Source organism: Phragmites australis, chromosome 14 (assembly GCF_958298935.1).
Source record: "Phragmites australis chromosome 14, lpPhrAust1.1, whole genome shotgun sequence".
NCBI classification, from domain to species: Eukaryota; Viridiplantae; Streptophyta; class Magnoliopsida; order Poales; family Poaceae; genus Phragmites; species Phragmites australis.
Window position 1 is genome coordinate 19,957,785 of NC_084934.1, and position 22,155 is coordinate 19,979,939.

At 42.8% G+C, this 22,155-nt stretch overlaps 3 protein-coding genes and 1 non-coding gene across 13 annotated transcripts; 3 read left to right on the forward strand and 1 right to left on the reverse strand.

Annotated features, from left to right (window-relative positions):
* Window positions 1-497: 497 nt before the first annotated feature.
* Window positions 498-5,803, reverse strand: LOC133891096 (protein MAIN-LIKE 1-like). 9 transcript variants are annotated; one of them, XM_062331792.1, is made up of 9 exons: window positions 5,650-5,770; window positions 3,963-4,185; window positions 3,607-3,690; window positions 3,446-3,533; window positions 2,964-3,053; window positions 2,220-2,873; window positions 1,967-2,128; window positions 1,502-1,885; window positions 498-1,418 (listed from the first exon to the last, which is right to left on the reverse strand). In XM_062331792.1, the coding sequence occupies exons 5-9, from the start codon at window positions 3,045-3,047 to the stop codon at window positions 837-839; spliced, it is 1,866 nt and encodes a 621-aa protein (XP_062187776.1). In that variant the 5' UTR covers window positions 3,048-3,053; window positions 3,446-3,533; window positions 3,607-3,690; window positions 3,963-4,185; window positions 5,650-5,770; the 3' UTR covers window positions 498-836. The 9 variants fall into 9 exon arrangements, with proteins under 9 accessions (XP_062187776.1, XP_062187778.1, XP_062187777.1 ...); XM_062331794.1 differs by having other exon boundaries at window positions 5,657-5,769; XM_062331793.1 differs by lacking the exon at window positions 3,963-4,185 and having other exon boundaries at window positions 5,650-5,773.
* Window positions 5,804-5,896: 93 nt separating this feature from the next.
* LOC133891098 (transcription factor GTE9-like) lies at window positions 5,897-18,213 on the forward strand. Of its 2 annotated transcripts, none has more exons than XM_062331801.1 (10): window positions 5,897-6,255; window positions 8,296-9,047; window positions 9,133-9,181; window positions 9,274-9,338; window positions 9,458-9,521; window positions 9,605-9,652; window positions 9,814-9,935; window positions 10,050-10,116; window positions 17,362-17,483; window positions 17,564-18,213. In XM_062331801.1, the coding sequence occupies exons 2-10, from the start codon at window positions 8,400-8,402 to the stop codon at window positions 17,831-17,833; spliced, it is 1,455 nt and encodes a 484-aa protein (XP_062187785.1). In that variant the 5' UTR covers window positions 5,897-6,255; window positions 8,296-8,399; the 3' UTR covers window positions 17,834-18,213. The 2 variants fall into 2 exon arrangements, with proteins under 2 accessions (XP_062187785.1, XP_062187784.1); XM_062331800.1 differs by having other exon boundaries at window positions 8,328-9,047.
* A 910-nt stretch (window positions 18,214-19,123) lies between these two features.
* Window positions 19,124-21,962, forward strand: LOC133890302 (uncharacterized). Its single transcript, XM_062330713.1, has 9 exons — window positions 19,124-19,171; window positions 19,256-19,567; window positions 19,654-19,713; window positions 19,803-19,895; window positions 20,848-20,914; window positions 21,062-21,120; window positions 21,178-21,372; window positions 21,485-21,661; window positions 21,738-21,962. The coding sequence occupies exons 1-9, from the start codon at window positions 19,124-19,126 to the stop codon at window positions 21,780-21,782; spliced, it is 1,056 nt and encodes a 351-aa protein (XP_062186697.1). The 3' UTR covers window positions 21,783-21,962.
* Window positions 19,166-19,237, forward strand: TRNAH-GUG (transfer RNA histidin (anticodon GUG)). The gene has a single exon. It is a non-coding gene; the product is annotated as a tRNA-His (tRNA).
* Window positions 21,963-22,155: the final 193 nt, after the last annotated feature.

Genomic DNA, 22,155 nt, shown 5'->3' on the forward strand with positions numbered 1-22,155 from the left:
GTAGCTGTTGGAGATGATCTCAGAAGAGTAAATGAACGGGAAACAGAAACTGAATCAGCTGGAGGAAAGCGAAACGCTACCCTTTTTTCTTCATATGTTTTTTAAGCCTCGGGTACAAGCTGTATAGGCTGAACACACATCCAAACATACACTCTAAATGCACGGTAAACCTATAGCCTACTAAAAAGATTCATAAAAACCTTAGACTTCACTAGCGACGGATGCATCGTGCTTTCATTATAATCCACATACGCTCAAAGCTGTCCCAAAAAACATTTTAAAGGCTAGCCTTGATACGCGCCACAAGATTAAACTCGGGCAGGTCGCCTCCACATCGAAAGGACTTACCAACCGAGCTGTGCTCGATTCGCTTTTCTTCACATGTTTACCAACAGGAGTAGATCAAAATCACTCCAGCACACAACACCGAACCAGCTCGAGACCGGGCTTCCGCACCAGACATGTCGTTCCACTGCGAGCACACAGGTTCAGCGATCAAGCACGAGCATGCATCCATGCAGCAAACAGGGTCACTAAAGATTACATGTCATCATCACTAGACATCTGATTTTGTAGAGCTGCAGATTAACTAGGGAGGCCATCATCCAGCAGACAAACCACAGTTTGCGGCATCTATCTTTCGCGCTACATGCTGAAATATAAACATGGAGAGATGCTTGCAAAAGCTCAGCGCTGTGGTATGCGCAGCTACCACTAGCAGCAACACCTACGCTAGAACCCTACACAACCAGCTAACTGTCAGCGGCACAGCAACCGATCCAAGTTTTCTTTCAGCAACTTTGTGCAATGGGAAGACCGAGAGACAGCGGTCTCCATCAGAGGAAGATCGGATTAGCTTCCTCAGCTCCCACTCCATCCCTGTGCTTGAACATTTTCTGCTGCACACAGAGTCTTCCGCTCCTTCGGAGGCCATCAGTGTCCCTTGGAATTTGAGTTTCGTCCCTGTCTTGAGGCAACCTCCTCCTTGATTCTGGTGAGATAGAGTCTGGCGATGACGCAGACTGTGTCGTCGGATGGGAGATTTGCCAGGGCTCCATGGCCTCTTGTTCCTTGAATGCTTCACTTCCATTTAGTAGAGGAACGGTACCATCAAACACGATGTCACTCTTGCTAGACTGATAAGGTACTAGCACACCTGTGTACCGATTTACACTCGGATTTTGAGGGCTTGAAGGATCTTGAAAGAGTGAAGGTCTCCCCCTTTTTCTTGGGTTCTTTGACCTGGGAGTCCCGGTCTGGCCCTGAGCTGCTTGATCTCTCCTTCGATGGCCCTGTGGCGGAGAGTAGCTCTTGAGCATCATACCCACCCTCTCAAGGAAGCTTGCAACCTCTGCAGGAAGTAACTGTCCCTCCAGATAACCATCAATTACTGGGAGATCATTCTTCAAATCTTCAACCTACAAGTCACCAGCAATAAGCACAGCAAGGGCCAATCTGTAAGCAAACTGTATGAGGAAATAGCTTTCTGTTAAGAGCATACCATCGTAGAAAAGTTATGAGAGGTATTCCGACTATATCCTGAAGCATTCTGTCCGGCTACAGACTCATCTGGTGGGAGGGAGTTGATATTGGTTTCTGCAGAAGGGGTGAAACAGCAGCCAACCAACTGATGGAACTCCTCAATCTCACGAGCATACTCAACCCTCCAGTCCTTCCACTTACTCCAAGTTCTTCTTGCCCACATTGGCACCCCATGGAGGCGACCTTGTTCCCTTCCAAACTGCTTAGCAAACCTGTCAGGCACATACACCTCCTTTATGTTAAAGCTGATTAGCCAAGTCCGAGAGTAGCAGATGTTATCTGCTGCAATGCAATATTCTGGAACAATTGCTGGATTCATGTCCTTGTATGGGTTCCAATTAACCTGAAAACATAGTTGGGATAAAATACCATAGCAGCAGTTCAAACAGTGGTACAAACTTGTAAAATAGATATTTGGACTTGCCTCAGAAAACTGAAGCTGTTCGAAAACTTTTCTCCACTCCATAACTTTCTTTCTCTGTCCACGTGTTGCTCCACCAAAGTTCCACCGGCAAGCCCGGGGCAGCAAAGTGCTCTGGTTCTTTTGTTGCGGTTGAGTTATAGGAAGATACTCATAAATCCAGGCCTTGAGGGAACAATGGAAAGCCATAATTAGTGAAGCAGATAATAAAACACCACTGATAACAATAGGAACCTATTCAGATAAAAAGCAGTACCATGAGCAAAGTTGCACTGCCGAGAAACTGTGTTGTGGCATTTGGTGTTACAGCAACAGACAATCCCCTGTACAAATGAGCAAGTGCTGCAGCCCCCCAAGCATACTCATGGATCTTCCTAAAATCCGCCAACAGTGGTAGATATCTTGGGGATACAAATCCCCTCATAGTGTCAGGAAACAAGGTGGAACCAACCAGGTATAGAAGGTATGCTCGGGTGCTATATCCAATCTCATTGACGGTTGGATTATCTGGCAGTTGATGGAATTTCCTATACAACCAAGTCAACCTGATTAAGCCACACAATTGCTCCCCATTTCCAGGGCACTCTCCTAAATAATGCAAGCACATCCGCTTCACAGCTTCATCACCAATTGGCTCTGCGGTCACCACATGACCAGTAACTGGAATGCCAAGAATGTATGAAACATCACGAAGTGATGGTGCCATTTCAAATCCCATGAAATGTGCAGTATTTGTTTCATTGTTCCATCTCTCACAAAAGGCTGTAAGCAAAGAACGATCAATGGTAAATCCAGTGGTGAGTGCAAGATGTCCAAGACCACTAGCATTAACCAGTTGTTGTTGTTCATCAGTCAGAACCCATTCTTTTAGCTTCCGAGTCTGCTGGCTTGGAAGCAGAACACCATAGCGCTACAAAGAAAAAAAAAATTGAATTTCTCAGTATGTAATCTCTTTAAGACACCCAAGTGAAAAGGAATAGGGAATGAGAAAGCTACATACTGTCCAAATTTGCGAGCTACCAACTGGTCTTCGGCCATTTTCCTTTTGTTGTTGTGTTATCAAACCCTGAGATGCAAGGTCCATTTTGTCCTGGAAAACATAATTGAAGAAAATTGTTTTAGGTCTAATACACTGAAAAAATATCAACAGGACAAGGAATTTGAATAAAAATCCAGTGAATAAAAGGGGAACCACTATTGAAGTTTGGAACCAGTATGATGAATGTCCAACAATAATGAAGAGGGCAACAGTTTTTTTTCTCACATCTTTAACATTTATAATGCATCTCAAAGTGATGACTGATGACCATTATATTCACAAACACCATATACAGTAAAATGTTTTGACCATTCAAATCATTCAGAGTTTGCTAGGGAAGAAATATTCACGGACAGTAAAAAGGACAATCACAATAATTCAGGTAAGGTGTGCTGAGTAAATTTTGCTTTTCGACAGTTCAAGACTTCGATATAAAAACATACCAATTAAGAAAGAAAAAACAGAACTAATGCAGAATCCCAGTGTTGACTAAGGATGTGGTAGTGTTCAGCAAGTTGAGGGTGTACATATCTGAAACAAATAAGTACAGGTCAACAATATGAAGAATAGAAGCATTAGTTATGGCGTTGTTGCAAGCTAGTACCATTTATATATATGTATGGAGAACAGTACAGCATGCAGTCACCAGTTAGTAGATACGAACCAGATGTTAGAAGGAGGGGACCATCTAGTTTAAAAGGAAGGTCACACAGTAGTCAATAATATTGTGAATGCACCAGAGATAGTTTGATGGAATTGTGACACAGCATAAGTGCAATAGGCTAATGATTGCTTTAGCAGTAAGATGGCAGTAGCAACAGTTAATACAAGAAAAATAAAATGGAATACAGGAGAAAAAGATAAATGCTATACGTTCATAGTTTTTCATTTTCCGTTCTCCATTTTTTTTTAATGTGCTATTCTAAAATTTAACAATTGCAGACGCAAAAAAATGCTCACCAAGGTTGCTTGATTATCTCCAGTGTTCGACTACATAGAACCACACGGCCACTTTCTCATGTTATACCAGATACTTTTGCCCTCAAGTAATCAACGATTGAGTTCTCGTTGTACATGGCACCTCTTAGGATGCTAAAAGGCACCAATGCTTGAAGGAACCCCAACCCCCACCCAGAAAAAAGTTCAACTGTAATTACTCTTGCCAGAACTAATATTGCTCTGTCTGTAGAAAAACAAAAATGAGAGAACCGTTATTTGGTATATTCAGGCCGCGTTTTTACCCTCTTTTATAATACATATTCCAGGTACCCTTTAAGTTTTAAATACCACACCTTTCCATGATTAGACATGCATTAACTTTGATTTCATTTCTCCAAGCAGTATGGTTCTATAATCTCATGATAGATCCTCGTATTATTGAGTACACCTATTTTATTCATTAATATTTAAAAAAAAAACAGCATAAAACCCAAAACTAAACCCTCATCATTAAAACCAGATTGCAGGTCAAAATGTAAAACAAGGAAGACCAAAAATGGAGCGTGGTCCAGTTCAACAAATTTGATAACTTTGGGAGAACAGCAAAAACGATATTTTTATTCATAATTCTGCAATATGGGGGCATCTGGCATCGAATGACCAACATCATCCTTCTCATTAAGAGCCCCTAGAGCCCTCCTGAAATACATCTTTTTTCTGGTAGTAAGCAGTAAATATTCATTTCCCAGAAAGAAATATTATAGAATCTCATTTTACTATAAGGAAACAAACACAACTAGCTGCAAATGCAAGCAAACAATCATATAATGAGGGAAACTGTATATTTTGATTACAAATATATTACATGGGATTCTCTATTGTCTATTGTATTACTTTGATTTTAATACATGCCATTTGTAGTGTTCTAAACATGTACTGCATACTGTACATATTTTCTTCTTTTCAGCAATAACACATTTCAAATGACTGCTGGCCAGTACCACTAAATAGGCAAATCTATGTAACTGACTAATAATTTATTACCAAAATATTAGATATTAGTTGATTAGTTCTATAGAACCACGGGCAAACATGCAGACTTTCAATCGAATCAATGACCATTGAACTAGTCCTTTGGTCAGTTTGCACATAGTCATGGTTTTAAACTTCGCTCTACAAATGCAGCTTTCATAATGTTCTAATGGCATATCCAGCAATCTGACACTATGGGGTTGGACTATACATAGACTGAGACTGTATGTCTGCTTAAGCATCTACTCCACCTCACGTCTCTCCAAAATTAACCACAAACCAACCGAACTACAGCAAATCCAGCAGGTATCACGATTCTAGCACCCTGTTAAGTACCACCAGCACTTAATCTACTAAGCGCACCCTGATTCTGCACAACATTTCGCAGGTTTCCACTCACGAAAGCCTCCTAGGGCGGCCCTACTGGTAAATCAAAGGGCAATCTTTCACATAATGCAGTTACAGGCAGCGCCTCGGATAAAAAGCATGGACGATCCACATGCAGGGAAACCTGCACGTGTGGTTCGTCCTCACACGAAAAACTAGAGACATCGGTGCATCAATGGACCAACCAAAGTCACAAACCAAGAAGCAAAATGTCGGCTGGATCTGAGAACGAGGTCTCCCTACACACCAATAGGAACGGGGTAAGGACGAGGAGGAGGCGGAGACTAACCACTCACCGGCGAGGAGTCCGAGGACGCGCCGGTCGCCTCCGCCTTCGGCTCCGGTGGTTAGGGAGCCTTCCCCATTCCCTTCCAATGGAGGTGGGGAAGTAATCGTGGGAGAGAGGTTATCGAGCCAGAGCCCAGAGGGCACTCTTCCGCTGTCACGCGGGGCCCACTGTCCCAGGTTGGGACGTGGGACCCACCTTTCAGTGGAGCAAGGCCATTCGAGTACGACCGAGTGGTCTCGCTCGCCTAGTCGGTTGGGTCTCGGTTCGGGTGGGTTCGTCGCGCTCGCCTTCTCCTCCGAGCGAGTTCGGTTAAAACCCTAGCCTCCGCGATCCCGCGGCTACCTTTCCCTTCTTCCCCTCTCTACACACCGCCTCCGGCCGGTGAAGAGGCGGCGGCTGCTGCTGCTGCTGCTGCTTTGCGGCGTGCGGGCGCGCACGCGCAGCTCCGACTCTCCACGCTCCGTCGTAGGATCTGAGAGGGTTGAGGGAACGCGAAGCGGGAGCCTTCCTCCCGATCCCTCCATCCCCGGGGGCGAACGATTTTGCGTGGCGTCGCGGGACTCGTCCCGGTGGCCCCACTCTCTGCTGCGGCGGAGCTAACCTCAGGTTGCTTCTTCTCTCCTTGTCGTTCTCCGGTAGGGATAAGGCGTTGTCGTTGACTCTGGCCTTAGGGTTTCAAAGCGTCCTGGGTGCTTTTCGTCGAGCTTTCATTGGGATGTTGCTATGGTTTCATCGATTGGGGTTGGATTCATAATTGGACCATGAATTGGGCGATTGGTGTGGCATAATTGGGGCTTATAGGGTCAGGTTAAGGAATTGGTGTTGTGTAAGGTTGGTACTACCTCCGTTCTTTTTTTTTTACTTGTCATTTAGGACAGGTCTTCAACGCATGTCTTTGACCCTTGCTTTTTCTAAGTGTTTGTTATCAAAAGTTCTAGAAAAATATAATCATTTGAAAGTATTTTTCATGAAAAATCTACTAGTATCATTTTCGTGTGACAAATCTCAATATTATTGTCTACATTAGCAGCCAAAGTTTATAAAGTTTGACATGTGTCCCTAAATGACATCTATTTGAGAACGGAGGGAGTTTCTGCCAAAGGCGAAAATTGGGCTTCTAGGGCTAGGTTAAGGAAGTGCATGTCCGTACCCATGGTTTCTTGCATTATGATTTAGATTTTGGAGTTGTGTCCATGTATACCACCGTGCTGCTTTGGTAGTAAGTTCTTTGAGATGATTGATATATGGGTATTACCTGGCATAGATCACAGAAATTGGTGTGCATAAAATGAAAAACAGCTTCTGGTGTTGTAGCCTTTAGTTACACCTCGCCTGCGAGCAGCGTTTATATATGCTTTTGTTTTGCATGGCCTTCCTGTATGTTAACTCCGTGAGGTAGTTCAAATGAAATGTTGGACCATGGTAGTATAAAAAAATTGCTACTGTGTGATGAAATATTGAACAAAATAATTGTTAATATCGACATGCATTATTAACTCGAAAGTTACTATATGATACTTAGATTTACGCTGCAAGCAAAAGGCACTGAAAGAAGATGCCAGATCAAGGAAAGAGATTGCTTCATTTCAGAAAGCTACTTGATCAATAGTGTAAGGCTACTGTTTATGAAAAGGGTGCATAGCATATGACATTTTCAGTGCTTGAAGAAAAACAATCTGTGGTTGAATTTCTGCCATGAGCACATGGAACATGACAACTGTGCTGTCTATCTTGGTCCTTGATTCTCATGTTCTTTGTTTTAGAACTTATTTCGATCAGGCATCTTTCACTCAATTGAAGGTTACGGGTATTTACTGGTGCTCGTTTATTGTGAGATATATTTTCTACTGTTTTCCCCCTTTATTATTTCCGTTGCTGCGTTAAATAGGTTTATAAATGTAAAGTTCGATGGTAGATTTGGTAAGGTTTTCTTTGAGAAAATAAATTAACTATTGATGCAATGACAATTTTGGACAAATTTCTAATTTCATAATTTGTTATTAGGAAAAGTACACAACTATTGTGTTGGTTGTTAGGTGACACTAAAGTGACCTATATGCTGCTAAATTTGAAACAGAAAATCTGCATATATTTTTTTATGTTTTGAAAAAAAAAGATGCTGAAGTCACTTCCTCTTTTGGGGATAAGCAGATCTTGTGGGGGAAGGGGCATTCTTCTTTTTTAAATTCTTTAACTTTTAACATTATGCTTGGGCTACTTTTAGATGACTCTGTGGCTATACATAGCAACAAAAGGGTTTAATATGAAATAGGGTGGAATGTGCAGTTGCTATCTTTGGAAACTGTATTTGAACTTTTGAAGTATGATCATTGCTTAGAAGTATTGGATATTCTATGATTCTATCAAAAGTATTGACAAGCCGTTGAATGAAGTGTGCTAGTAAAAAAAGCTTGAGTTGTATCCTAATGTGTATCATGTGACCAGTCACTGTATCAGCAGTTTAGTGTTGTTGCCATGCAACTTTTTGTTGACTCACACTGCCAATGATTTTGTAAAACAACTCCTGTTTAAAATGGAGTGTACGAGCAATTCCTTTCACTGTTGAGCTGTTGTTTCCTTTGTGGCCCAACCATTTTATTTTGGCATGTTAGACAACTTGCTTTTATCTGAATCTTCTATTTTCAGCCCTGACAGAAGATGTGTTGTGTGGCTATCAGGGAGGGTATCAACAAGTCTGAAGTTATTGGTGCTCTGTCAAAACCAGAAAGGAAGTATTCTTATTGAGCACTATGATCACGCAAGCCTATAAGAAGAGGAGGGCTGCTTATATAAGCAGTGGGTCAGAAGGTTCTGGTACAGATTCCGAGGTTGAGGGAAGTAAACTCGCTAAAAAATCTGAGATGACATCAATTTCTACATCAGAGCACCAACCACTCTCTAATAACATGGCTGAAAGCATGAATGTTAGCAAGACAAGGCTGTGTGGGAAAATTCTGAGGAAGCTTATGGATCACAAAGGTTGTTGGCTTTTTGATAAACCAGTCGATCCTGTTCTTTATGGGATTCCTGATTATTTTGATGTTATCCGCAATCCAATGGACTTGGGTACGGTTAAGAAGAAACTCAGAAACAAGCAATATGTTAGCACCAGTGAATTTGCAGCAGATGTGAGGCTAACATTCTCAAATGCAACGAAGTATAATCCTCCAGGAAATGATGTCCACAAAATTGCTGAACAGTTAAATAGAATATTTGAATCAGAATGGAAATCAGTGGAAAGAAAATGGAGCTACGGGAACCCAGCACAAGAGCAGCAACCAATGAAAGCGACAAAGGCTCAAGCAGCCATGAATTCAGAGTCTCTGATTCCTAGAGGATTGGTTGCACACTCAAATTCAATTGTAAAGGAGCCATTGATAAATGCAATATCCTCCAAAGTAGGATCAATACCCTATTCATTTAATGATTGTTCTTTGTAATGGCAATATCATTTTAAAGTACTGCTATCTGTTGTCCGCACAGGTCAAAATTAAATTTTCTGTGCGAGGCTCTGAGAAGACCTCTTCCAAAGGTGTGAATGATAAATCTCAATTGTTGATTTTCACCATATAGCCTATCCAATTGATGATTTTTAATACTTTGCTTCTTTTCCATTCAATGCAGATATGCATTTTCATGCAGCTAGTAGCCGAGAGTGCTATTTAGATAATTCCATCCTTTCCACCAAGGTTTTGGGCATCAGTTCCCTTATTTCTATTTTGACTTATAGTGATCTCGGTCTGATAGCGTCTTTAGTAGCTGAATGAATGTCCAATTCTCCCTCTTAAGCCATATCTTCTATCTTCAGGAGAATGCTGAAATATCAAGGGTACCATCAAATGTGAACAGCTTTGAATCAAGTATTTCAAGTGGTATGTTGATGATTCTACCTAATTTTATGATGTTATACCAGTACAAACTATCTGTTATATAACACACTTTCTTGCATTCTTAGGAAATGAATCACTGTCTTGCACATCACCTCTAGCTTCCTCCGGGCAAGGTTCTTTTGGCATATTCTATCTTTATCATATGTGTGTCTATTATGTGCCTGCTTATCTTTTGAATCCTTATTTTGTTTAGTGATAACGGTTAGGAACTTGGGGCATTATTTCTCCACATAACTGATTGCTGATGTACTGCATCTTGCGATGTAAATTCTAGGAGAGGAGAGTTATTTACACCTTGAACCTTTGTCACCAAGTAAAGCCCTTCGTATAGCAATGCTCAAGAGTCGTTTTGCTGGAACAATCGTGAAGGCGCAGCAGAATGCACTTCTGGATCATGTAATATTTCTGAATACATGCTAAATATTTTACACTACGATTAAGCTATTCTTTTGCAGAAGACATTTCTCCATGGCCATGTGGGTCTTACTGAATGCTGCCTTGATTTTCCAGGGAAAGGAAATAGATCCTGCAAAATTGAAGTTGGAAAAAGAGAGGCTTGAAAAAAGGCAGCAAGAAGGTAAGAACTTGCTCTGAGCTTCTGATAGCTGTATGTGCTGGATCTGTTTGATTGCCTCTGCCAAGTTTGGCCAGTTCAACTGTATCTTAGTATTTGTGTAAAGCTCACTTGGACTGGTCCCTTTCTCAAATGGGATAGTTAGTGAAAATGTTTTTGAACTCAATATATCCAAAATCTGCTTGACATTTTGCACTTTGAGAAACTTGGGTGTAAAAAATGATCCCCACAGTAGCTTTTGTTTGGATAGAGGGGGATTAGGACCAACTGCCCTTGGATTGGGAGGGGAAATGAACTAATTTGTTTTGCTAATCTTAGGGGACTGGTTCAAATAGCCTATCCAAACAGGGCCCTAGAGTGCCAGGTGTGCACAGTGTTTAATATAGTGTCAAGAACAGACATGGTACATAGTAATATTATGCAGAGTAATTAAAAGAAGCTAGTAAAAATGATTTTTATAGGATTTCCGATTTTAGAATAATTTCTGGAATAGTTTGGAGCTAGGTATGGATAGTGGGTCATAGACTACATATGCTGAGTTGTAACAATAGCTATAGAGCAGAGCATAGCTAGGTTAAGAGATGATGTTCCCAAATTCTATGGAACCTCCCAACCTTGACGATTAGCGAGGAAATAGCTTTTTTCTTTAAGTTACCATTATGTCGAGTTAGCTGCCATGGTGAAATTGGTAGACACGCTGCTCTTAAAAAGCAGTGCTTATGCGTCTCGGTTCAAGTCCGAGTGGTGGCATTCTCGAAGAACAATAAAATCGGATAGAAAATGATTTCAGTTTGACTCAGCTTTCTCTAGCTACTAACCGTAGACGGCTTAATCTCTAGCAAGTTTTTGGCAATAGCTAGCTATCATTGGGATCCGGCTAGGTACTAATTACTTATGGCATGCTAGAAATTGTAGGGGAAACAAGTTTTATGCTCAAGGAGGTGTGGTTTGTTAGTGAAAGTTTGTTTGAGGAGGTGAGTTGGTTTGGGAAGTTACTCTTTGACTTTCTACAATAATTCTTGGAACTTAACAGATAATTGGTTAAGAATGCTTTTCTTTGGCTTTATTCAAAAGTCTTTGATATGCTTGATTAGATACATGTATTTGTTAAGATTGTATATGTATATTGCATTGGGGCATTTCTATCTTTTCTCGCCCTGATACATGTTTATATATTGGTCAGTTGGTCGAAAACCCTAACCCAAATTTTCTCTCTCCCCTTACGCTGTCGTCGCTCTACGATTGCTGACCTACCTTTTCCCCTCACCCCTCATTAATGACACCGCCTAGATCTAGTTAACTACCAACTATCTTGTGGCCATTGTTGCCTACTCAGGATAGGGGGTTTCTGCACTCTCCTAGTCTCACTACGTTGAGTAGCGGCATGTTTCTTGACCTGTGCTGCTGCTACACCTCAGAGATGGTCAATGGCTCGCTTCAATGTATGTTTTAGTTGTACATTGTTAGTCACCATCGGCTCTTTCCCGCCCCCTGTGGATGCTGATTTTGACGAGACAATATTTTGTCTCCGGTGTCTTTGTTGTTTTGCATCTTTAGTCAAGTTCGATGGGACGAGCTAAGAGGAGTGTGCCATTCACTTGAACATTCTCATCAGTAGCAATTATCTTTAGGGGCTCCTCACAGGCAAACAACCTTGTCTGCCTTGTTCTGCTTGGCTAGTGGATGATGTTGATGTTGATCAGGCTGCTAATGCTGCCACCGCCCATACTTAGTTTAAGGATGCTTTTGAGTTGTCGTTAAGGATGATTTTGAGCTATATCAATATGAGCTTCACGATACGAGAGATGGTAGACTCATGAAGCATGTGTTGTTGCCACTTTAATGAATAGCATGACCCTCGCCATCCTCATGGACATCATGGAGCTCTTGATTTCTTAGCAGATTTAGGAATACCTCCACAAGAACTACGTGCTGCGAAGTGTTGCCCTTTATCATTCTATGATGCATCAGGCACACCCTCTCCAACAACACGATGCCTATATTGATGAGTTCTATTAGCAACACATTGTCTTGTGGCCTAGCTTGTAATGTCTCCCACACATGTCCCTGTTGCCTTCAAAGTTGTGCTCATCATGGGACTCATTGTCTCTATTACTTCCTCACTTGACTCCTCTAGTTTGAGCCAGTTTGTACCATGCTTCTAGCTCGCTCAACACCCATCCTTGGTAGGGGCTCTCACTGCAGTTCAAGCTGATGAGACTCATCTTTGTGGCAATACTCAATATTCGTTGGTAGTTGTCTTGGCTACTCCGGTACTCTTGTGCCTACTCCGTGTACGTCTACGGTTGCACCTGCAATGGCGCCAGTTGTTGGTTGTTGGCTCTATAGCTAGACTTCTGTGCACTTGGTGCCACTGTGACAGCCACATGTACCAATAGTGCTTCGGCAAGAAGAAGCTCCATGACCGTAAAGGTCATCCACCCCATGGCACTTCTGGACCATAGTCACAGGGATCGGGGTCGAAGGTGTGTTCCATGACCCTGGGACATCGACCCAATTCGAGGGTCAGGGGTGAGTAGGGTCGACGTCCCGATTCTAGATGGGTCAACCGTTGCCACATGGTTTTGCTACGGGCCGATATGTAGGCGAAGATTACGACTTACCTGACACAGACGAGAAGCCATGAATACGGTGGAGACAGGGGTGGCAGAGGAGTGAAGGCCCTCCACGACGTTGACAACTTCCGCACCAGTGCCTGGGCGTTTACTCGGTACCTCATCGCCGTAAAGCGTGGATGAGGGACCTCGTCAACAATCCCTAACCCACCCCCCCCCCCCACAACCACCCAAATGCAAATCTTCATCAACAGCGCACCGGATCTGGTCGGGGTTCGGTGGGGATCTAACGAGATTTGCTCGACAATGCCTCACACAACCTTTCTTTGGGGTCCTCGCGGCTTTGGCTCGACAGAAACGACAACATCGCGTCAGATTTGGCCGGTGGCGTGTGGAGTTTTTTGACATAGTGTGAGGAGTGCGGCGCTGAGCGAGAGGGGGAAATGAGGGTGAGAGGAGACCGGGGAGGAGATACGGTCGCGTTCCCAAACGTGACCAGCCGTGTGGCACATAACGGGAAGGAGAGATGAGCCACTGATGGGTGGGTCCCTCGGTGAATAGTGCACAAAAGCAATTAATCTCTCCCTCGTTAGTCTCTTCCATCTGAAATTATTGTATCACCAAATAAGGCATTGCCTGGGTCATCGACCAGGATGAATTAGGGTTGCGTTTTGCATTGTTAGTTTGTCGTCCCGAGGAGGTATACCCCTTTCGTACCACATTTTTGTTAGATGTCGACCTGCGTCCCGTGACCCTGTACCTCGACCCGAATTTCCGGTGACTATGTTCTGGAGAGGGAGATGTTGGTGCCTCTCGTTAGGGCTCCTTAGGCGACACATGTTTTCTCTCTGCTTCAACTCATCTTGTTAGCCCATCCTTGGTCTCCTTCAGGTTATGCCAATCTAGCTTCTTACCCTTGGCCTTCTCCCATAGGTACATCCATAGTTATCAAGGTGTCGCTATATCATCGCCATATCGACGATATAACATTGTGATGGTGAATTGGACCTCGCCACGACGCCAACGTGTATGGCGTCCGCCGCCCGTGCTCAGATCCGCCCTTCGTGGTGCAGCCTGTGCTCAGATCCCCTCGCCCGAGCTCCGCGCGCCCGCCTATTGCTGCCCACGTCGAGCTTGGAAGAGAGAGAGGGGTGCTCTGCAACTGCAAATCTAGGAGGCACATCGAAGGAGACAGAGACAGAGATGATAAGAATGAAGTTGTGGTGCTAGACGTGCGTTCTGTGCTGACCTTTTGAGTGCATGGACTATGGGTCCCACACGTAAGATGGTCAATTGCTCACTGAAAACTCACTAAAAAAAAAAAGCAAAGCAACTATTACATTACTATTTCGATTTACTAAAATCCTAGACTCACTTTTGAGCTATATTTATATTGTCATTTGCTAATATAATTTCGTACTATCATATACTACGACGCGTATGGTGTCGCCACACTGCGCGCCATAGGAGCTGTAAAGTTGTGAAGGTAGTAGGTCGCCACGCCTTGCCACGCCGCCATAACAACTATGGGTACATCATCCCCTTGAATCCCTTATGGTGCCTCTTCCACATGACACTTACTCAACTCATCTCGACATTGTGAGCCCACGGGCCCTTCCTATTTTTGTTCATTTTGCAAATGGTACTTCTATCTCAGCTACTGACTATGGCATTCTCTATGTCTCGTCATCAGGTTCCTAGACTTGCTATTTTGCTCATCTATGCTTGTGATATCATTGATTTTGATTGTTGTGCCATTCTTGACTACTTGTCGACCCTCTCTCACTGAGTCAATCTCATTCCTGGTCTTCAATTTTCCTATATTTCTTGTCATTCTAATGGATCCTCTATCTCCGAGTTGATCTCATTCTCGGTCCACTAGTGTGTTCTGGTTTCAATCCGTGTGGCCCAAGTGTTCTGGTTTGGTGGGATTAGTACCATCTTAGTAGTCTAGATATGTTGTGTCTAGCTTATAAGCCTAAGCAGTCCAAACGTGACATCTCTGGGTTAACCCTTTTACACAAAATGAGAATAAAAGTATAAAAGATGTGCTATACGTACGTGGGCCAGTCTCATAAGTGAGTTGGACTAGAAGCGAATTTTGGACGTGGGGTGTTACATGTGGTATCAGAGCTTCAACCCTCACTGCACGAGTGTGTGCGTGTCGGCCCGTGGAGGGGACATGGCACGACTGTGGCACTGAGGAGAGATTCTAGGTATTATTTGCCTCCCGTGAATATGGTAAGTTGTCGAGGGTGTTAGCAAGGGGGGAGTGTAATACTCCGGTCCATTATTGTGTCATGGTTTCGGCCCGTGTGGTCCAAGTGATCTAGTGTGATGGGATTAGTACCACCTTGGTAGTCTAGATATGTTGTGTTCAGCTTATAAGTCTAAGCAGTCTAAATATAACACCTTCGGGTTAACCTTTTTACACGAAACGATGATGAAAGTGTAAGAGAGATGCTATACGTACATGGTCTGCCCCACAACTGGGTTGGACTAGAAGCATATTTTGAATGTGGGGTGTTACCGGCTCCTAGTTCTACTCCTGATGAGTCTTGCTAATTCTTAGAAAATCAATAGCTTGCATAAATGCCCTCTTTTCCTACTCATCGTCCTCGTGATGATCCTTTACTATTGATGAGTTACCTTCCACCTCCACCTCTTATGTGCCCACTTCGTCCTTGTGGGATCCCATATGACGTTTGTGCCTCACTATGATGATATGATCGTCATGATCGGAACATGATTTAATATCCTAGTCTCTATGTTCGTGTAGTCTATGTTGCTTCTATTCCTGAGCCTACATCTTATTGCGCTGCTATATAGCATCATGAATGGAAGCTTCCTATGTTTGAGGCAATTGGTGTTCTAGAGGAGAGTGGCACAGGGGACCTTGTTCCCCTCCTAGCACATGTTTCTCCCACCACATGCAAGTAGGTGTACATGTTCTTTTGGCACAATTGGTCGCTACAAGGCTTGTATTGTTGCACGTGGTTTTTAGCAAGAGAAGGATCGTGACTATGATGAGATTTGTGCTCTTGTTGCTCGTATGGCCATTGTTCAACCCCCCCCCCCCCTCTCTTTTGTTGCCTCTATTCAGCAGTGGTCTCATTCCATGCTGGACATGAAGAATTCCTTTTGAAATGGCAAGCAACAGATGTCTACATGTAGCTGCCGCATGGATATTTTGTCCCTGGTTTTGTTTGTCGTCTATGTTACACTATGGGCTCAAACAAGCTCCTCGTGTTTGGTTTGAGTGCCTCACTTGTTATCATTTTTGTTGGTTTCTTTGCTAACGATCAGTACCCTACTTCACTTTTTCACACTTCTTGTGGCATCACATTTCTTCTCTTTGTCAATGACATGGTCATTGCTGGGGATGATCCTTTGCATAATAATTTGTGAAGAAGCTTCTTAGTGAGCAATTTTTTATGTTTGATTTTGGCTCTTTGTTACTTGGAATTGAGGTCACCTCTATGCCTGGTAGTTAATGACTATTACCTCTCCCAGCATAAGTACATTCGGGACATCCTTGACTGCTCTGATCTCCCTGATCAGAGTACTGTTGGACACTCTTATGGAGCTTCACTTGAGTCTTTGCCTATAGATGATGTTCTTTTTTAATATTCAACTCATTATCGCCATCTTGTGGGCAGCTTGATATAGCTTGGCATCACCTGTCCTGACATCTTTCACAATGTTGACATTTCGAGTCAAGTCAGTTGGTTCATGCTCCCACTCAACTCTACAGTCATTCGAGTTCTGCAATACCTTTGCGGGACAGTCACTCATCCTCTTTTCTTCCCTCATTCGAGCTATCTACAGCATTAAATGTACCCTAATGTGATCTGTGCCGAGCCGCCAATGATTATATTGATCGTCAGTCTCCTACTTATTTTGTTTTCCTTTCCTCCTTCTGATTAACTGGAAGACTAAGAGGCAGGGTGCATTTTGCCGGTTCGAGTACTGAGGCTGAGTTCGGGGATATGGCATCTATGACAGCTGAGTATGTGGCTCTTAGAGGTTTTGGTGTTTGCATCACTGCACTAACTTAGCTTTTGTCCATTATCACCAGTGCAATCAACATTGCTCGTGACCCCATGAAGTATGAGCATACATTACATATTGGTGTGGATGCTTCTTGTATGAGTTCGCATGTGCACATGTTACCCTTCTGTATGCCTTCAGAGCTCGAGATAGTTAATTTTTTCATGAAGTGCCAGATTAGAGCCAAACATAGCTTCTATCTCTCCAAACATAGTGTTGCAGATCTACCGTGAGTTTGAGAGATGTATTAGAATATGTTAGATACATGCATATTGTATTGAGGCCAAGGGTGGAGCTAGGCCTAGCCCAAGACCCGGGTCACATCCAGGCATAGGCCCATCAAAGTCTGGTGGCCCATTGGTGCTACAGGAGAATTAAGGGTAGAACAAGGACCATGGCCCCAGTTGCCCTAGTGGGAGCTCCGTCCCTGAATTTGAGCCATGCTTGTCTTTTTTCACTCTCGCGCATGTTTATGTGTTTGCCTATTGGGCCTATGCAATACTTGCTGCATTTCTAATAGTATTGGCAAGGGTTATGTCACAGCCCTGCCCTGTGAATGCTGACCCTTTCTGTGAATTCTGACCTTAAATGGCTTCGTTTTCAAATTTCTTCCATGTTACAGAGAAAGCAAGGATTGAGGCCCAGGTAAAGGCTGCTGAAGCTGCTGCACAATTGAAGCTAAAGGAAGAAATGAGGATGAAGCGTGAGCAGGAAAGAAAAGCTGCACGGCTGGCACTACACATGGTATTTCCTGATTACCATTTTCTTACCAGCAAGTTTCTATGATTGTTATTCGCTATGGTTATTTAAGATCTCTTGTGCAGATGAAGAAGACCGTTGATATTGACAACAGTGACTTTCTAAAGGACCTGGAGAACTTGTGCCAAAAGTGGCAATTGAATCCCCCAAGCAAATTAATTGTAGATTTTGTCAATGGGATTGAGTTACCAGCTGGCCTCAGGAGCCCGCTGGAGGCACTTGGCCTATTCATGAAGAATGATCTTGAGGAAGAGGTCGAACATGAAATGGAGAACAGCATATCACCCTTCCCCAATACCAATGTCGAGGAAGGAGAGATCAACTACTGTCAATAGCGTGCCTCTAAAATATCCATTTTTCTTTGCTCCAGACCTTGAACATGCTTGCTGGAATTATAAGATTATGTGTGCGCGCTATGTAATCTATTCCACAACCTTACAACCTCATGAGCGGGGTAAAGTATTAGTTCATGTGGTCTGTGTCTTCTAACCTATTACCAGAATGATTCTTGCCGAATTCTGGAGTAGATCGATTAATTTGGGCTCTGCTGCCAGATTTATTGCCGTCACGTGCCAATGTATGTTCGAGGTGTGCAAGTCTATTTAGAGTGAGCTCTTGACTAACGAGAGAAGAAAAAAAGAGTACTGAGATGTGTATGTTGTAGTTATTAGTGCCAAAGAAGGAAGTTTGCTATTCACAGTGTACCTTGTTCTCAGCTCCGTGCTCCTATGCCCCCATCATGAATCTGAGGTAGTCCCAATGAAATTTTAAGAAGGCAATAAGTTTGTATGTTGCATTATGCCCTTGCTGATACCTATGGATGGTGTCAGGTGTTTAAGAGCCCTTTTGCTCGAGGCAGCCCTTCAATGGTTTCGTCCGTTCTTTTTTTTCGCCCTATCCTTAAGATCATACTTATCCAAGTTTGGCCACAAATATATTTTAAACAAGAGAAAATTAAAATACCCTCCTACAAGTCATTTGAAGTTGCAACAAGTCATTTGAAGTTGCAAAAGCCCTTCTATAAATAAAATAATTATATTTACCACTCTACAAGTCTAATCTTATATTAAAATCCTTCTTAGGGATCTAACTTTGATGTCATGTTAACATATTTACTTTGATGTGACCTCAGTAATTGGTTGGGAGGGTCTATCTATGTGTTGCGGTTCACTAAACTTCCCCTTTTGGTCTGATTTGTGGATGTCACATTTAACTCATTAGACTTTAGTGCACTAATAGACCCTTCTCCATCCACCCTGTTCCAATTCATTTAATTCATTCCACGTTGGCAGTCTAGGTGGGGCAAAATATATAAATATGGCCTCAAGTGAGAACCTTGAGGAGGGATTATACAACAAGCTTATACTTGTAGAGTGGTAAATACCACTATATTATCTGTAGGGATGTATTTGTAACACTAGGGGTATTACATTTTCCTCTTAAAACAATCGAGAGAGGAAGCTTCCGGACTCATAATTATATTATTATAATTATTCTTAAAATACTTTCATAAAAAAGTAGTTTGATTAACATATATTAATGTACCAAAGTAGTGATCAAATTAATATTGAGGGCTGAACAAGCCAAGATCATTACAAAATGAACGGCATACTATAAGGTATCCCATGCCAATATTGTTCAAATTTGAGCACATCCGCCTCACCGAAGTGGCTGTAGTTTAGTGGTGAGAATTCCACGTTGTGGCCGTGGAGACCTGGGCTCGAATCCCAGCAGCCACATTTATCCTTTTTTTCTAGCAACTTATTCGCAACATTGGTACTGCTTTGTTACAATCGCAACGACGTGGACTCTCCCTTCCTCACGTCACAATCCCGCGCGGCGGCTGCGCGCCTCGGCCGGGCGGCGAAGATTCGGGGATCCCCATTGCGTCCGCCAAGCTTGACGACGTGCACGACCTCCTCGGCGCCGCACTCTTCCTACCGCTCTTCAAGTGGTTCCGCAAGTCGAAGAAGGGGACGCTGATGCAGACACAGAATGATACCATCTCCGCCGCCAAGGCGCCCAACCTCGTCAAGGCCCTGCCCCAGCGCAATAGAAAGAAGAAGCTCGTCTCCGCCCTTCCCTTCACCCCACCGTCACGCCCCTTTTCTGCTCTCTCTGAAGTCTCACGTTGTGGTATCTGCTTCTCGTGCAGCCCGTCTCATACGCGCAGCTGGCGCGGAGCATCCGCGAGCTTGCCGCGACGTGCGGTCAGGTTCGTGCTGTTGCTTCGGTTGGATCGAATTGCTTGATGCGAGCTTGGATCTGTTGCCTTTAGCTGCTCTTGTGCCCTCTCGTTTGCAGAAAAGTTCCCAGAGGCAGCTTGTCAACAGCGTGTTCCCCAAACTCGTTGTGTACAATTCCGTGGATCCTTCGGTGGCTCCGTCTCTTCTAATGGTAAGTGTGCCATTCCTTTGTTGCTTTTGCTCTCCTATGGCTTGGCGTTCAATATAGTCAGCACACTTAATCTGTGGAGATGAAACTGAGACTTCTAACAGCAAATCCAACTATGATAACAGCTCCATCAGCAATGCAAGGACTGAAATGTTCTGCGCTATGTATACTATTATCTAGCCCGTATATTGTCAGATAATGGTTCCAAGGGTTTAAGTGCTGCTGGTGGCATAATCACACCAAATTGGGATGCTCCTGCGGACATTGATGTTGTCGACGGAGTGACTCGAGCAGATGTTGTACCCAGAATAGCTGATCAACTTTCAGCGGAACACCTAAATATTTCATTGGGACTGCTCCCTGTTTGCACCGAAGTCAGTTGCCCATGTTTCGTGCTTAGTTTTATCAAACCCTAAACACATGACCTCCTTTTTTTCTATTTCAGAATTGGTCTCCTCCTAGACATATTTTTTAAAGCTGTATAATGAGGATTTATATTCCTGGCAAACATCTTGCCCTGCATAAAAAAGACCCCATATGATCAAGTTGAAATACCTTAGTTGAAACTAGGCATCATGCTGCATCTGTCCATCTTCTTTATGAGCAAATAAGCATCTCACAGTATCATCATGTAAGGCTCAACAAGAACAAAAAAAAAAAAAAAAAAAAATCCTATGTCAATTAATGTCTTCTCCTTTTCCTTCTAATTCCTTGTTAATTTATGTTGCTTGGTTCTTCACCCATTCTAATTATGGATCTTGGCCTTGACCTTGCTAATTATAAGCATTGAAAACACACTTGATGCTACAGTATACTTAACCTAGCAGCTTTTCTACATTATATGGCAAAGATGATGGCCCAACTTAACAGTTTGTTTTGAGCTGAAAATCGTAATTATTCATTATGTTCTGAACTCAACTTTGTGACACTTTTCAAATTTCTATTACTTTCGCAGTCTATCATACGTGGTAATTTGCAATATGCTTCTCTAAGTGCACTGAGAAGGCTTCCACTTGATCCTGGTAATCCAGCATTCCTACACCGAGCTGTCCAAGTGTGAGTGTGGCGTTATTTTCTTTGTAAAGCTAATTTTAGGTTTACTTTCCACCTTATATTCTGCACCTATGCTTATTTACAAATTCCCAATTTTTTTTGTTTTGCTTTTATAGTAATAAATTTGGTGATGCGAAGGTTTGAGGCAGAGCTTGCACAACAATGTGTCAAATTGGTGAGTTATCCTTTGCTCTTTTGGCTAGTATATTTACATTTGTTTATTATATTTCAGGTAATGGATTTGGATAGAGAAATAAGGCGTGGTCGAGAAAGGTTGACTCATGATACTGCTGTGCCACTACCAATCCCTGGCAAAATAATTGAGCAGCTCTCAGCGCGAGAAGAACAGATCAAAAAGCTATTGGAGCAAATCGAGGAGCTTGGTGAGGCTGGTAAAGTGGATGAAGCACAGGCACTTATGCGGAAGGTAGTGACGTGCAAGATCCATCTTGTTTCTTTTTACTATGTTTGAACACTGCTTCATCAATTGGTGACACTTCATTTCTGGTTTGCACGTTGACCTTCTAAATGCTGAGAAGACAGCTTTAGCTAACCAAGCAGACAACAAAGCGGCCATGCTTGAGAAGATGCAATTTTGTGGAACATGTGGATCATTCTTAGTTGCCGATGATGCTCTTGAGAGAACACAATCCCACGTGACTAGGAAACATCACATTGGTTATGGTATGGTTAGAGATTTCCTGACGGAATATAAGGTGAAGTATCATCGCATTAGAAGTATTAGTATTGTTTTAATCTATTAAGTACTTATGGTTCTCTGTTGCTATCCAGGCTGCAAAAGAAAAGGCAAAAGAGGCTTGCAAGGGCTGGTTTTAGTTGTTCATAACCATACCCTGCTAAAAACCTCTAGGACTATATAGTTGTTTGTGCTGAAAAATATTAGCTAACCTGGTGGTCAGTAATTAGTGTGCTGGTGGATCAATTGCAATGTATTTTAAATATGTAATCACTCATATGAGCTGCTAATTTAATGTTCGCACTGCTTGATCTGTTTTATCATAAGCTCTGCATGGATGTCTTTGTGCCAACTGTGATGGCCAACTGCAGGATAACATTGCTGATTTGTGAATAGCAATTGCATGGATTGTGCAGCCTCAGCGGGAAATGTTAATCACACTCTTTAGAATCTGGAGGCAAAATTGTTTGAGCAAGTGAGAGAAAAGGGACATTTCTTGTGGAATCTAGGAGT